Source organism: Euphorbia lathyris, chromosome 2, assembly GCF_963576675.1.
Source record: "Euphorbia lathyris chromosome 2, ddEupLath1.1, whole genome shotgun sequence".
NCBI lineage: Eukaryota > Viridiplantae > Streptophyta > Magnoliopsida > Malpighiales > Euphorbiaceae > Euphorbia > Euphorbia lathyris.
Window position 1 is genome coordinate 65008105 of NC_088911.1, and position 17001 is coordinate 65025105.

At 36.6% G+C, this 17001-nt stretch overlaps 1 protein-coding gene across 5 annotated transcripts; it reads right to left on the minus strand.

Moving 5' to 3' along the window:
• Positions 1–739: 739 nt before the first annotated feature.
• LOC136218488 (uncharacterized) lies at positions 740–5328 on the minus strand. 5 transcript variants are annotated; one of them, XM_066005378.1, is made up of 3 exons: positions 4469–5328; positions 1550–1623; positions 740–1193 (listed from the first exon to the last, which is right to left on the minus strand). In XM_066005378.1, the coding sequence occupies exons 1-3, from the start codon at positions 5273–5275 to the stop codon at positions 1058–1060; spliced, it is 1017 nt and encodes a 338-aa protein (XP_065861450.1). In that variant the 5' UTR covers positions 5276–5328; the 3' UTR covers positions 740–1057. The 5 variants fall into 5 exon arrangements, 2 of the variants coding, with proteins under 2 accessions (XP_065861450.1, XP_065861449.1); XM_066005377.1 differs by having other exon boundaries at positions 740–1208; positions 4469–5327; XR_010683808.1 differs by having other exon boundaries at positions 1069–1208; positions 1352–1623; positions 4469–5327.
• Positions 5329–17001: the final 11673 nt, after the last annotated feature.

Below are 17001 nucleotides of genomic sequence, written 5' to 3' on the forward strand. Positions count from 1 at the left end.
AGCTAACTATGTTGCGTTGTCGCGTTAAATGTAACGCGACATAGTTTAGCTTATGTTATTATCGTGTTGTCGCTTTAAATGTAACAGACGTCATTGTTGTTGCAGCAACAGCAGCCGACACATGTAAATCCATCCAATTTCCACATATAACCATCTCAAAACGGATTTTCATAACCTAAATCCTAGATTTGCAGTCAAATTATATAATTATACAACAATGTTGAACAGTATGAAACAAATCGAGGAAGATTATTTACCTTTCTTTTGCTGCAGTCTTCGTTTTTCCTCATACCGCCTGCATTTTTCTTCCTACACATGAGAATGGCACTATAAATTACTTGTTCTTGATAGAGAAAGGTGGTCGGAGGTTGAAATCACCTGCTCCTGCTTCGTTCTCTTTAACGTTTCGTTTTCCCGCTGCTGTTCTCTATCACGTGTTTGAAGAGTAAAGGGAGAATGAGGAAGATGAGGACATTTTTGTCCAAATGATGTTAAAGTGTCTAGATATGTAAGAAATTATAGAACTAGACTAAATATGTAGATGAGTTTCCAAATTGGCCTAGTTTTGTAATTTTTCCAAATTAAATATCAAATTAACTTGTTACATAACAAATAATCAATCAATCCCTTGTTAATTAATTGATAATCAATTAACTTGTTCCATTCCAATTAAATACATAACATGTATTTATGATTATACATCTATTCAGTTCCACAAGTTGTGTGTGCACGATCCTCATAACACTTTTTTGCATCTTTTTATTCTTGAACGGCTTTTGCTTCATCAGTTTAACATCTGATAAAAAAAAATTAATTTAACATGCTACAATCGCTTCATTTAAAAAAAAAAAAAAATACCAGTTTTGGTCTATTACTTATTTTTCCAGGCTATTTAAATAAACTAGTACATGAATTCCTAAAATTGCGAATTTTTCGTTTACAACGTAAGTAAAAAATATTGCATATGATGGATGAACTAAAAGTCTACAAATAAGCTATAAGTTGACACCATGAGACAAAAATTACACCTCTTCAATCATATGCTTTAGTTACTCTGTCAAGCCTCATCCTCTTCTCTTCGAGTTACTTTGAGATGACTATTCTTTGGAAGATTCTTCCTACATTTTTTACTTGAAGCTATGGCTTTTATAAGAACAACAGAAGAACAATTCTTCTTTGATTTCTTGGGTGATCTACAAAAATCAATCCTGCAATGCATTCAGTGAGGAAAGAATTGATCTCCCATGTATTCTTTTCTAACAAATAAGCTTTAGAGATAGGAGGGTATCTCTAGGTCATGGCTAGAGAAAGCCTCAAGTTCACGGAGGGACTTACTTACAAGAGGACTTACATACTTACATATCGCTCCACTATGGAGATTCCAATAGTGGCAGTAGGAATCGAACCAAGCTGAGAGTACCACATGAGTCGCTTCCTTACCACCCTCATATGCCATGTAAATTTTCATGCAGCAAGTAAAGAATAGAAATGGTACGTGGAAATATGTAGAAAAATAAAAATCCAGCTTGCGAGTTACAAATATACTTGCCTCTTCTTAGGAACCTGGAAATTGTCATCAAGTGAATTTTTACAGACTTCTTCCTGTTGTTTCATTTTCATTCCCTGCACAGGCAAGAATAAGCAAACACAAACTCATCAGCAGCATCTCACTGATTATAGTTTGCTCAAGTCTGCTATAATTGGATTTTGCAATACTGTTAACAATATCAAATCTAAAACTAACTGAACAGCATTGTTACTTTCTGCTAAATAATATACACCAATTTTTTTACTATTTTGAGAAAAACCAGAAATTAAACAGTGGTAGTTTCGTTAGGCAACAAAACCCTTAGTTTTCAGGAGTTTCCTCTCTGAGAAAACAGAAGCGGATCCAGACAATCACAGAAGTTATACTTGAAGTGAAAAAATTTACCTTATCCAAGGAAAACAAGGAAAGTGATATATAAAAAGAAAGGCAGAAAGTATAAATAAAAGAAACTGAACATAGCACACACACACAGCTATTTCCAGATTACAATGCGCATTTTAAGATAACAAAATACACAAATAAAAAGGCTGTAAACTTTCAAGTTACAAGAATAGCTCAGCAGAAGCCATATAAAAACTAAGTGGAATTATTGAAATGTTTTGGTCGGCAAATAGTGGAACACATTAGTCAGATTTTGGTAGCCAAGTCCCAAAGGTAGAATAAGATATTTCCCAAGTTGCACCCTACAATATAATTTTCTGACCAGTTGAGAGAGATAGCAATTGCATAGGCATGTTGTAAGGATTAGGATTCCTGGCAATAGAAGATTAGGGCAGAAATAGAATATAGGGAAGAGAAGAATAAGGAAGAAGAGAGAAACAGAGAAATAGGAAGAGAATCGCAGAGTTAGAGAAGAGAGGAGAGGAAGGAGATAAGAAATAAAATCAGAGAGAAAAGAGGGAAAGGAAGAAATAGAATATTCATTGATTTCATAATGGCTATTACAATGGCAGGATAGACCTCATATAAATACTTGTATCAGCTATGAGGTGGCAACCGTTACAGAAAAGGACAATTCTAGTATTACATGAGTCAAACACAGAAATTACTGGCCTTAAATCAGTCAACCACATTAATTACTGATATTAACTCAATCAACCACAGTAATTACTGGCATAACTCAGTCAACCACATTAATTCATGATATTAACTAAGTCAACCACAGTAATTACTGGCCTTAACTCATTCAATCACATTAATTATTGGCTTTAACTCAGTCAACCACATTAATTACTGATATTAACTCAGCCAACCACATTAATTACTCTAACAGTAATACCTAATTAACCACCTAAATAATACTCCCTCCATTCCAAAATATAAGTCATTCTAGGTTGTTTCACACAAATTAAGAAATACAATTAATATAGAGTGAAATTAATGAATTTACATTGGTTAACTAAAAAAATTTCTCTCTCATATAATGGTTGGAAAATAAGTCCTGTAATTTTGAAAAACACACAGACCAAGATAAAGAATTTAAATGTTTGGACCGGAAAACTAAACTAAAAGTTCTTGGAAAACTAGAAAGACTTATATTTTGGAAAAAAACTCGATTGCTAGAATGACTTATAAAAAGGAATGGAGGGAGTACCTAAATGCTTCTCTTTAATTGCTCTAATAATCGTGACACATATGCTTAATTTGAAGTACCAAATATGACAACTTCATCCGTTAGTACTACACAAACTAGAGAACTAGAATGTCATAAAGGACCTATCAAACTTGATACTTGAAAGTAATCCATAACTCAGCAAGTGCTTAGATTACAAAACCACATGCTTATAAAGTAAATTGAAATTATCAAGTTTGTAATGAAATGATATAAGCAAATTCATTACAAATGATTACTGCAATAAGCAAAAACAGCTCATCACTAAGCAGTGGCTGCATGTTAATGAACAGAGATGACAACTTAGACAAATTGCAAACTAACATGAAAATTAATGGAATCATATAAATATATACCCATTAAGCTGAGTCATCATAGCCACAAACAATTTATGTATTTGCAGTTGATCACAAAGGAGTTAGTTAATAGAACCGCAAGTAAGTAACTCGCCAATTGGAAATGACACAAATCTTCAAAACAGTAAAAAATGCTGATACTGAGCACCCAAAAGGTAAACCAAATACATTAAGTAACAGGTCTCATATCTTAACTGTATAGAGGAAGGTACAAAAGAAAAAGAACTTAAAAGGACTAGTCTAAACATATTGTACTTCCAGCTTAATAGCTTAATTACATAGCTAGCTGCAAAACCAACATTCAATGAGGCATCCAAACATAATCTTTACCATTCAATCTACAATGAAAAATAAGCATAAGATCCACACTTCCCCCTACCTCATAGTGAAAGAATATGGGAGGACAACCATATCAAGCATCAATTACATGCAGTTACGAGCTCCCAAAAGGATTTCTGAAATCATTGGCAGTATGAAATCATAATTGCCTTAACATTAAATACACTCAGACATTAGATGAACCCTGAGTCAGCACTAATCTAACCAGTAAATATTACTAGAAGAGTACTACATTTAACATTTGACGCAAGGTTGAGAGAATACAGAAGATCTAATATGTGATTTGACTAGTTGCAATGAACTAACTGAATGTACAAATTAAGACTCAATAGTAGTCTGATTCAACTAATTAGTGCAAAGTGTAACAAAAAATGTAATTAGTTCAAAGTATAGTAGTGATCAACTTCAACCAGCTAAACATATCTAAAACATGCAATAGCAAGAAATCAAGTGTAAAACAAACAAAACGAACTTCAAAATAAAATGAATTGGCAGGCTGAGAAGATGAGTGTCAGCACCTATATAAATTCTATGTCAATAAGTACCAACAATCATATAAGCAGCTGTTTATATAAAACTCCGTTCTAAAATAGCATGTAGAAGGAAGCTTACATCATTCGCAGGCAATATAAAGTTTCCACCAAGGGAATTGGCAAAGATGGAGTTGGTAGACTTGGATTTCTTCTTGTAACTCACATTTCCAATTGTAGAATCTAAGTGAGTTCCTTTTCTCTTCTTCGTGCCAACAGTCCACGACTTCCCTTTCTTGTCAACAACTTTCCATATATTCTTCCTTCTAAACACCAACTTGTCCAACTTCCACATGTCAAAGCTCGTATCGATAATAGTAACCTCACTTCTCGAGTATCCTTTTAACTCTTCTTTATCCCCACCGCTACCATTTCCGCAGCTGCTTTTCTCCTTCTCCTCATCCCCGCAATCTGCATTGGAATTCTTATCGGAAACATATTCGTCTTTTCTTATAGATTCCATGTCATTAGCTGCACAAGGCATCGAAACGTCGCAAAATTTAGGGTGGGTTTGTTTCCTGGCACTCTTTTTCCAGGAAAATCTCGAAATTTTCTCGTTACGTTCTCCCATGTTGAATAGGTCGCAGAGAACATTGTTCATGACACCATACCATTCTCTGTCTCCATTGCCGCTTGAAGTCTCAGCAGCTATGCTCCGATCGGCGGGTAATAATTTATTATCCGATTGAATGGACTCGGAATTGGAATTGGAATTGGAATTTAGAACAGAATAGGATGCGATGGCCGGTGGAGAAATCGAGACGGGATCGTCGTGATTCGTAAGGAAGTGATCGAGGTCGAAGTTGTCAGCGGCCGGGAAGCCTTTGCTGGAGCGGAGCCGATCCAGCCAGTTCGAACCAGACTTGGCAGTCGGTACTGAACAGAGCATTTGGGCGAGTAGATTGGATAATTAGACGAATTGGGGAAAAATAGAGAGCGACCTAGTCATCAGCAGAACGAGACTTTTGAGGTCAAATTTGGACGAGATTAGGGATGGCAACGGTTAGGTGGTGATGTCAATCTCAAACGTTTACCCTTTTATTTTTTAATTATATGTATCTTTTTTATTAGGAGGCATTTGGTTCAAATTTCGAAATCGGAATTGGAATCGGAATCAGAATGTTACAAAATCAGAATCAGAATGACTATTTATTTATTTTGTTTGGTTTAATTCGGAATCGGAATCCGATTACTATTAAGGGTGTTTGGTTCAAATTTCGGAATTGAAATCAAAATCGAAATCGAAATTGGACAAAAGTAAAATTTTTTAAATTTTAATAAATAAATAAAATATAAAAACCATTAATTATAAGGTAACTAAAAAAATTAATTATAAAAATATTTATAAATTAAATTAATATAAATAAATATACTATATTATAGTATATAAAATTATTACTATAATATAAAATTATTATTCTAAAAATATAGAATATTATACTAGATAAATGAATATAATATATTGTATTATACTATATAAATAAATATAAATATACCAGAGAAACATATGTGGGTAGTTATCTTTTTACTTTTTTGTTTATGTATATGCAGTTAAGGTATAGAATCGTAGGTTTTATTTTTATTTTTTTTCTTTTTTTTTTCAATTAAATTTCATAAGGTATAGAACGTGGGTTTTATTTTTTTTCTTTTTTTTTTAATTAAATTTGATAAGGAATGGGAATCATATTTGATTGAAGGGGAAGGAAAAGGGAATGGTTGATTCCCATAGTGGGGTAAATATGATTCCATTCCCGTATCAAAATTTGTAAAACCAAACATCAACAAAAGTAATTAATTATTGTGATTCACATTCCCTACTCTAAATATGTCTAGCCAAACACCCCCTTATTCTAATGGGTATACATTTTGCATCCTATGTCCGTTTCATTTAATTCGTGGGTACCCTTACCCGTTAAGAATCAATAAATGAAACAAAAAATATTAACTTTAACAAAGTATAAATTTAATAAATCATCCATTTAAAAATTGAACATGTTGAACCTTAATTAATAAGAATAAATTAGCTTAGTGGTATCACTCAATAGTTGAAAAACAAAAGTTTGGGGTTCAAATCTCACGTCTTACATCTAAAAACCAATGGTATTTATTAATATATAAAAAAAAATATAACGGGTACCGGGTACCCTGGGGTATTCTCATACCCGTCCCATTACCCTAACGGGTAATGGTTTTGATCCCATACCCGTCTCATACCCTTTTATACAGGGTACAGGTAGTCCTATTAGGGCCGAGTAGTGCTGGGTACCCGCGGGTAGAGTACCCATTGACATCCCTAGACGAGATGTATTAAAACTAGATGGGGTTAATACATATATTTACCCCTATATTTTCACGGAGAAATAGATATACCCTTATATCAAATAAGGGCTACAAAACTATTCCTGAATTTTTCACAAACCTGTAATTATGCCATAATCTAACAGACTATCAATGTGGCATAAACGAAGTAAATTTACTGTGGACCTAGCCATTCAAAATATGACAAGTGTTTAAGTTCTAACTAATAACAAAATGATAAAAAATTATAAAAAAAATCCAATTATACTTCGAATCTTCTTCTTCTTCATTTTTTTTCCAGAGCTTCTTCTTCTTCATTTTTTTCACATCTTCTTCATTCTCCTTCACATTCTTCTTCATTTTTTTCATCTATCAGAAATCTCTTTTTTCCACATCTTCTTCATTCTCCTTCACATCTTCGTCTTCTCCTTGACACTAGCAGCAAAATTGATCCGCATTTCTCGTCGTTTCCTTTGTTTTCTCTTCTCAATTCCATTTTCCCTCTCAGCAAAGACGAACATTCATTGAAGCAAAGAACAAGAAATGGTAATGCTCAGATAATCAAAGGCAGCAAAGAAATGGGTAATTCTTAGCATTTTATAGAGAGATTGAAATAAAAAAGGAGTTGCCCAGAAAAAAGGTGTTATTCCCCTCTGAATCTGTTTGGTTGAGAGTGGATTAGAGTAGAGAGAAAACTAGGAAAAGATGAAAAGGAAAAACTGAAAGAAGGGAAAGAGAAGAAATTAAAACAGAAAGAGACATGGAGAGAAGAGAGAGAAGTGATACATGGAAGTAAGACTATGAGATTCTCAGAAGATGATGTTCATGGGATGACGCCGTTTATGTCAAATAAGTAAGTCTGTTAGATTAGGGCATAATTACAGGTTTGTGGAAAGTTCATGGATAGTTTTGTAGGTTTATTTAATATAAGGGTATATCTATTTTTCCGTAAAAATACAGGGACAAATATGAATATTAACCCAACTAGATGTCATACGGAGTTTCGTTTTTAATTTCATCTTTTTTTTTTTTGAAGAAGAAGAATTAATTTCATCAATTATATATATATTTCTTCAAAAAAAATACCTGTTGGAATTATTAATTTTTATTATTATTATCAAAGAATGAAAGAATTGATTAGGCCTGTAGGCAATTTTGATCGTTACAAGCTAAGTTCCAGATGCTAGCTGGACAATACTCTATGAGAACAATTTTAGAATCTAGATCTTTTGCCTAACTAGCCGAAACGTGAGCCACTTTATTGCCTTCTCGAGGAGTAAATCTAAACTCACACGGGGAAAACGCTTGATATTGTGTAGATTTAGCAACACCGTAGAGCGTCCCTGGGAGGCGCCGTTGGGATCGGCCGGGGGCACTCCGATGCCTAAGTCAGTAAACTTCTTAAGAGAATAAAGTGTAATGACAAAGCAAAGCTAAGAAGAGTGTGTAAGTGTACCTCTGTTGTCATGTTATAAGGGTATTTATACAAGTTTGAGTGATAAATGTAATAAACTTCTCTTTAATGTCTCCTTAATGAAGAGTAATGCTCTTCTAATGTAGTTTAACTCCATCTTCTAACTTCTAAGTTCTGGCAGGTTCTGAGCTATCATTAATGCTAGTTGAATGATAGTGAGTTACGCCGTATAATCCTCTGCTTCTTCTAGAGGGGGATTGCCATATGAGGCGAATCCCCTTTTTGCCCCCTCTTGGGCGGATCCTTGTAAGTAGCCCTAGCACGACACCGTATCTCTAACTAAGGCGGATCATAAGTGGAGTTCTACGAGACGACATCGTATTCTTGTTATGTGCTATGTGGCGGATCGTAAGAAGGAGTGCTCAAGACGACACCGTATTTTTTATCTGTACGCCATATATCTTGGAGGCGAGTGTTTTCTCCATTTAAGTCCTCTTTGCTAGGGAATATTTCCAGTTTAGTCCTTCATGTTTCATGGCCGATGTTATCAACTCTAGACTCACAAATAAAACATCAGAATACAGGAAATAGAGACTAGATTGTGGAATCCGTCTCTTGGTAAGACCAGTGATCATCCCCAAGCTGTCTGACTCAATAATGATAGGGCTAAGGCAACAGTCTTGGGCAAGCTTTGCGCACTCCAATACTGCAAGGTGTTCCGCCCCATCTGCCGAGCAACAGTATGCAGTTGGGATTCCCGCAGTAGCAAGAATCTGCCCATCACCATCACCGGCAATTATTCCAATACGGGTCTGACAGGTTCTTAGATTTCAGGAGGCATCATAGTTAAGCTTAAAAGTTCTGGATGGTGGTGATGTCCAGCAAACACCGTTCCTCTCATTCGCCAATGACTGTCTCGAAATATGGCATTGCATCGGTAGATGATTTCTCCCATTGGCACTACATTCCGCTTGGTACTCCAAGATCTTCGACTGGACCACATGCAACAGGATAACTTCTCCTTTATGGACCAGATTGTTCCTTTTGAACCAGAGCCACCACATAGCCATTACGGCAATTTGTTGTTCCTGTAGAGAAATTTTTTCCAGCATATACTGAAACAAAGACCACATGTCAAGCACATAAGCCTTGTCCAGTCGAGCCGGCAACGGCAAGTGATGCTACAGATCCTTCGCGACTAGGCATTTGAGGAGAGCGTGTTCAGTATCTTCCTTGCCAAACCCACAACCCTTGCACATAGTCTCCAACATTAATCCTGTCTTTGCAAGTTCATGAAACATGAGAGGTTATATTTCAGCAATTTCCACACAAAATGATGAATCTTGGGCGGGACATCAAGCTTCCATAACAGAGCCCAGTTCTCCTGAGTACCAGTCAATGATAAGGCCCTATACTACAGTTTTAGCCTAATATCCTCAACCAAATAATAGCGAGATTTCACTGTAAAATGCCTATTTTTGTACACTCCCAGTACTCATCATCAGTCGGCCTCTAGAAACTCAGTTTCAGCTGCACAATGGCTCTCGCTTCATCTTCCATAAAAATCTCATGCATTCGATCCCTCCTCCACTGACATTCATCACCATCAATAAGTTCACTCACCAGCTGACCTGCACAGACAAGCCTACAAAATATAAAAGACTAAAAGCCTTAGCTACAATGTTACACTGGTATATTCTAAACGACTTATGGTTTTTCACATTTTGAGAACCTGAGTATCATACACATCTATTAGAAACGAAATTAAGGGGTCTGTCCGTGACAGGGTCCCCGATCGGGAATGCACATCCCCGATCGGAGATCGATTCACCCCGTAGGCTACCGACCACATCACATTGGCTATGCCACTTGGGATTTTCTATCCCTGGTTAAGGCATCCCCGGTCGAGTATCAATCGGTACTCGATCGGTGAAACCTTCCTCAAAATCCATCCCCGATCGGCTATCATCGAACAGAAACACAGTTAAAACATAGTCGTTTCTATATTAAACGGGCTATTCCCGAGCATCCATTGATTATTTCATATGTAAAATGTCAAGTTGTCAACATGCACATCCCAAGATTAATTTTGAGTCTAGAACTACTTGCCTAACGTTCTAACACGTGAAAAGTAGTTGGAAACTTATCGGGAACTTTAAAGCAAGAGTCTCCTGAGACAGCACGACCAGTACGGGTTCATCCTTTGAGATGATCTTCCCGTACAGGGCAGATACACTAGTCCTCCCTAAGTGCCTCCCAACAGGCACCGAGTCAAGATGGGCGAGCGAAGGGACGAACTCCGGGTTCCTACCACGTTGCTCCAGCAGCATAGGAGCAGCAGCCTCGTTCGAGCCATCGCTCGAACTCTCTAAAGCGCTGTGATGTCTCTATCTATGTTCTTGTTGGGGTTTTATATCCTAAAGACAATTGTTTTAGGCTATAAATGTTTAAATGAATTGTTCTTTTATATCATTTGTTTTAAAAAGATATAGTATGTTTAACTATATAAAGACATTCAGCTTTTAGAACTAATTAAGTCAAATAAAAGAAAATCCTGAAGTTTATTTAAAGTGGTTATAAAGTGTTCATACAAGCATGAAGTGAGACCAACCCTTATAATAAACTAATAAACTTAAAATCACCCCAAGTCAAGTAATGGGTTTATGGGATTAACATAATACTGTTGAGACTTGCATGTAATAGTGTCTTCTGTTATAAACAAAGAACTGATCTCATAAGTTTTAGATATGGAGATATCTAGACAGTTACATGGATCCGGTGAATGAGTTCATTAGGATTGGGGACCCGACTTGAGATAACAGGATGAATGGATTTATCCTATGTCACCTGTTTATCACATTGGTATTAGTAGGTATACGTAATCCTCAGACTCAAATATTAATTAGTGATTCTGGATTATGGAGTGTTATGCTTTGACTTTGTTCAAACACGATCCATAACAGGAATGATCCTTGGGTGTGTGCGGGCAGACGTTGGGTATCACACAAAGTAATTGCAGGATAGTTAATATTAGATTGGGAATTCATGACTCCTGATAAATGGGAGATATATCCATGATCGCTTGTGGAGACTTAACTCTAAATCCTTGCAATGTGATATGTTAAGAGTCAAAATGGAGATTTCACTTAATCTATCTATTCGGAGTTAACTCTACCTGGACAAGTAAAATGAACGTCTTGTTATATGTAACTTGACACTATCCATAGTTACAGATTCGTTCAAGGATATAGCTGATGAAGGATCAAATTATACTAGACCTAATACGGAAAGGTCAACAACGGAATCAACTTGTCTTCTTATGGATCTGGGGGAATGTTTACGGTTCTGCTATTCACAGTTCGCGCACTCATTCCGATATACAATAGCTTGAATGTAATTTTGGAAATTAATTCAACAAATGTATACGGCTAGTAGCAATAAGAACCTAATGGGTCACACATGAGACTTGGAACCAATAGAGGGCAAGATAGTAATTATTGAATGGAGAGAGAGAAATAGAAAAGGGGGGGGGGCGAAATATACATATATAATATGTATATTAATTTTATTTAGATAATTATAATTGGATTATAATTATGGTTAAATTAATTATAGAATAAAATAAGTTAGGAGATTTAATTTGATTACATCCTTAATTGAAAATATTATCCTATCCAAAATATATATATAGTATGTATATTAATTTTGTTTAATTAATTAATTTAGATAATTATAATTAGATTATAATTATGGTTAAATTAATTACAGATAAAATTAGTTAGGTGATTTAATTTAATTATATCCCTAATTAAAAATATTATCCTATCACAAATAAATAATATAAATATTATTTATATTATATTAGATATAATTATAGATAATATTCACATTATCTAATTAGAAGTACTATTTGGAATAGACTCTAATTAAGTGTTTTAATTCAATCTAACTAGGGATTGGAATTAAGAGACTATAAATATACCCACTACTTAAGAATTCGGCCAACATATTAAAGCAGGAAGAAAATTCCGCTCATCTCTATTCGATTAATCCCTATATCCGTTTTCTCTATCCTTGATCTTGTGTTGATTTATTAGAGGCAATCTTTCTTGATTGTTATTTATCAGCTGCGTTCTAATCGTTTTATTTATTGTTTTTGTTTGTGCTTGTGAAACTCGGGATTAAGAGTTATGGGAACTTCCTTTGCAACTGTAGATAGATCGTCAATAAAGGTATTTCGCTCTATCCTTCTCTATATGAAATAACGCTTAACGGATCTTGGGTTAAGGGAAATAGGTAAAAAAATTTATATTTTTGTTGTGCCTATGTTTGCCTATTTTCCTTTAGTGCCATCTCAGAAAATTTCAGTCTCTAGTGTTTAGGATGCCAAAGGTTGCTGTTATGGAAGTGTAATAAGAAATGGCATCCCAAATGACATATTTATAAACTATTGTTCGCGTTGATGCTCGATCGAAGACATGTTCCTCGATCGGTGATCTCGATCCTCGATCGGCGATCAAAACGCTGAACAGTTACCACCTTTTCACATTCTACATGTGGAATTTAATGCAAAACCATTAAATACATTTAATCAGATTAAATGTGTTTAATTCCAATAAAAACGTTTCAACTTTCAATTCAAGTCATTCTTTTTTATTATTATTACTATTTATCCTTTGGAATTAATTCAGAATTAATTTCCTGACATATTTAACCCCTGAGAAAAGGGAATTATCTATGTTCTTACTGCAGGTAATAATTAACCAACTTTTTTGGAGATTCTAGCCCAAACAGAGTAATCTAGCTCATTTTATGTCGTCAGACGGTATAGTCACCTTTTTGGAGATTCTAGCCCAAGCGCGGTAATCCAACACATTTATGTCGTCAGACGGTATAACCAACTTTTTGGAGATTCTAGCCCAAGCGCAGTAATCTAACACATTTATGCCATTAGACGGTATAGCCAACTTTTTGGAGATTCTAGCCCAAGCGGAGTAATCCAACACATTTATGCCGTCAGGCGATATAATTACCCCACGGAGGCGCTCGCCCAAGTGCAGTTCTCCGATATTCGAAATAAGTTCTCAGAACCTTTCGGACGAGGTATTATAAAGTCCAACCAGTTCTCAGAACCTCTCGGACGAGGTATGATAAAGTCTACCCAGTTCTCAGATCCTCTCTGACGAGGTATGATAAAGTCCAAAATATTCATTCCATCACGAGTCAAAGTCTCCTATATCCTCTCCCGAGCGAGGATCGTGTAGCAGGAGGCATATTCCTAACACCATATCATACTCAATCGGGAGGCAAAATATTTTGTTTACCCAAAAATCGATTGAGGCAAGATATGGTTATTACGAGATATGCCTAGAAGAGTCAAATCAACTGCTCAGGTTATTCGATCGAAGACATGTTCCCCGATCAGGGATGAGGGTCTTGATCGACGATCCTTGATAGTTTTCGGGCTGTTTTTAGCCAGTTTTCTAGCAGTTTTCATCCGCTTCCACCACTAAAGGGAGAGAAAACTGCCAGACGTAGGGGACAGAACATCAGAAGCATTCTTCTTAGTGAAATCAAAGAAACTTTAGTGAAATTGAGTGAAATTGTGAGATTTTCTATACAAATCTTACCAAAACACGTCATTTTGAGAGGTTCAAACACCCAAACACAATCATTTCAAAGATATTAGTCAAAGAAACATGTTTACTACTATTGTTCTTCACTAATATATCAATTCTGACGTCATTACACATTTGGAATTGATCTTTTGGGTCAAAACTACTCCAAATTGCTGGTTTTCGGTTTAGTGTGGTGGAGTACCACATTCTAATCACTTGGGATCTCTTGCTGCATGGGGCCGGGTTGCTGCTCAAGTCACAATCACACGTACGTCGGCCTACCCCACACCAAAACTGGAAAAGCATTTGAGAGGTAATGTCTGAATGGTTTTAAAAGCCCGCTCCTTCTATTTGCTCTCTGTTTCTTTACTTTTTATACTTCTTTCCCTTGTTTTCTGATTCTGACATCAAAATAGAGGGTCTGCCCAAAATGCAATCCTCGATCGAGAATATCAACCTCGATCGAGGACCCCTATTACCGATCGGGGATCATCTCAGATCGGTGACAAAAACTTTCGGGAAGATTTATGTTTTCTTGTCCGGGTAGATTAGGTTTCTGTTTTCGGTAAATTTATTATTTTCTGCCAATCCTTACAAATGAAGATAAAAGCAATCCCGTGTATAGAGGTATTTTGGGTATTTCTGTTAAAATCTATTTAGACGAATAAATTAGGCTTCAGAATAATTGCATGCTACGTGTTAGATCTTAGGAATAAATGAGTCCTATTTGATCGAGTCTGGTGTTGTAGTTAAATCCAAAAACGGGTCCCAAAGCACCCACAACTAACGTTTATTGTCTTGCAGGTTTAATAGATTTATTTTATAGGGCTAGATCTGATGTATTAGGGCTATTTGTGCCATTTGTGAAAATGATGTAATAATTTATATTTCGGTATTTATTTATCGCTTTTGAACGATTAAAACGATGTATAATTGAATCTGGAATAGAAATATTATGGTATTTTAATAAAGACATGTCTACATGTTTATTAATCAAACCATTGAATCGTTTAAGTCACGAACCTAACTATGAAGATATAACATGTTGTGAGCCCGTGTGCTATCTAACTTCTTTGACATGTTTCCGAACATTAAAACTCGGGTGGAGACTCTGATATAAATACTTTGACCTAAAACATGATAAAAGGTTAAGGTATAAATATAAAAGAATTCATACACCGGAAGGGACACGCTAAACGTCATCCTAAAAAACGGAAAGTGAAAGTGTTATGTAAAAACAGAATCCCAGTTGTCGGAAATCCATCCTTCCTTGCGGGTGTAAAGGGTTATAGGGTTCGGCGACCGCTCACAACTGCCTTTGAATCTCTTTCGATAGAGGCATGTTTGTTTTCGCTAAGTTTGAATATTCGTTCGGGAACCGTATTTTCGGGAAGAGTTCTTCTCAAGGAGCTCCAAGATGTCTTCTCTATTGAGGGGCGTGCCTAGGTGTGTTAATGAGCAAGGGTGGCTCGCGAACTATTCGATCTCGGCTCGGTCAAAGTTCGGTCAAAGCTCGACTCGACATGGCTCGACTCGAGCTCGCGACCGGCTCGAGACATTAACGAGCCAATACCAAGCTTAGAGAGGTTCGGCTCGAAAGCTCGCGAGCCGGCTCGAATATTTTAATTAATATATTTTATTAATATTTAATTTATAATATGTCATATATTTTTTTATTAATAAATATGAAAAATTGTAATAAATAACATTTTTTTAAGTAGTACCTAATAATAGTTTTTGGGCCCAAATACATAATACCCAACCCAACCCAAAAACCCACCCATAATGTGTGAAGCTCGATTTGAACCTAAAAATTTCAGGCTCGTGAGCTTTTCGAGCTCAAGCCGAATCTGACTCGAGCTCGAGCCGAGCCTGAAATTTCAAGGCTCAACGAGTTTCGAGCCGAGCCGAGCTCGAGTAAAAATTTAATCGAGCCGAGCCGAGCCTGGCAGGGTTCGGTCTCGGCTCAGCTCGTTAACACCCCTAGGCGCGCGCCTTCTTCAACCCTCGTTTGCTCAGGCTCAAACCTTCGGTTGTGGCTGCTCTGGGGTTTCGATAGGGAATGATGTTTGCCTCGACCACGTGGTTTTTCATCGCCCCTCAGATTCATTCCCCCATTATTGTGCCTGCGAGGGCTCCTTGATCTGGAATACCCTCGTCTGGGTGATGGACCTCAGGAAAGGCCCTTGTGGTTCTAAAGGACTCCCCGCCTGATTCTTCCTCATGGACATACTTTTCTCGCTCTCTTTTACTTTCCATAATTATCGCCGCAAATCGGCCATCTCTAGCTCATGAGTGGCTTTCACATCATCCATCTCTTTCTGTATGGCCGCTAAGTTTCGGGCGAACCTTTTGGAGACCCCTTCGGCCAAGAGCTGGTATTGAGGGTCTATCTGAGGCTGGGGGCCGGCATGCTAGTCCACTTCTTCATCGTTACTCTAGTGGATTTTCGAATGAACTCGACCTAATTGAGCCATTGCTGAATATTTTGACAGATGGTGGATAAACGAAGTCCACGTTCACCGCACCAAAGATAACTTTTTTACTTGAACTTGGTCACATGCCTCGACCGTGATGATGATCCGACGTCGTATTAGAGCTTGTAAAATAATAAGCAAGTCAGACGGGGCCGGAGTCTAGCAAACTCGCTCTGATGCCTAAGTCAGTTTATGGTCTAGGACCGAATGGAAGGGTATGGACTAGTTTAGAGATAGTAGTTAACGTACCGAACCTTGTGCTTATACCTATGTATTTATAGTGCATGATTAAGTTTAAGGTTTCTCACCTCCTTAGGAATCCTTACAAGCTTAGGATTCTGTATCCCTCAAGGATTCTGAATCCTGGAAGGAATCTCTTATCTTGTAGGATTCTAGAAGGTCCTTTGATGTGTTGAGGCTTGGAGGCTTAGACGTTTAGTGATGGACCGCCGTTCGTTGGGCTTGGGCTGCATCAATGGTTTCCGTCCTGCTGGGGCCGTTTTTGGCCTTTGTTATGGATGGGCCCAGACTATAACGAGGATGGTGATACCATCATGCACGCCATATCGTTTAGCATGATACCACACATTCTCTACAATTAATCATTACAAAAAATAGGGTTCTAATAACAGGAAAACTCATCACTAAAGTTGAATTCCAATAATTAAACATGAGCGGGATTTCCACTCATTAACCAATGATTAAAAGTCCTCTTAGTAATAGTTTAATGAGCAGAATAATTCCTTTCATTACTAACTTATAATTATGGTATATTTACCATCAGTAAAAATTATTTTTAATATTGAAA

Excerpts from the sequence above, each read along its gene's own strand:
- LOC136218488 (XM_066005377.1), bottom strand. The coding sequence starts at position 5,275 with ATGCTCTGTTCAGTACCGACTGCCAAGTCTGGTTCGAACTGGCTGGAT. Across the intron at positions 1,624-4,468 it reads TTATATTGCCTGCGAATGAT|GGAATGAAAATGAAACAACA; the intron begins GTAAGCTTCCTT and ends TTGCCTGTGCAG. Across the intron at positions 1,209-1,549 it reads TTCCAGGTTCCTAAGAAGAG|GATTGATTTTTGTAGATCAC; the intron begins GCAAGTATATTT and ends AATGCATTGCAG.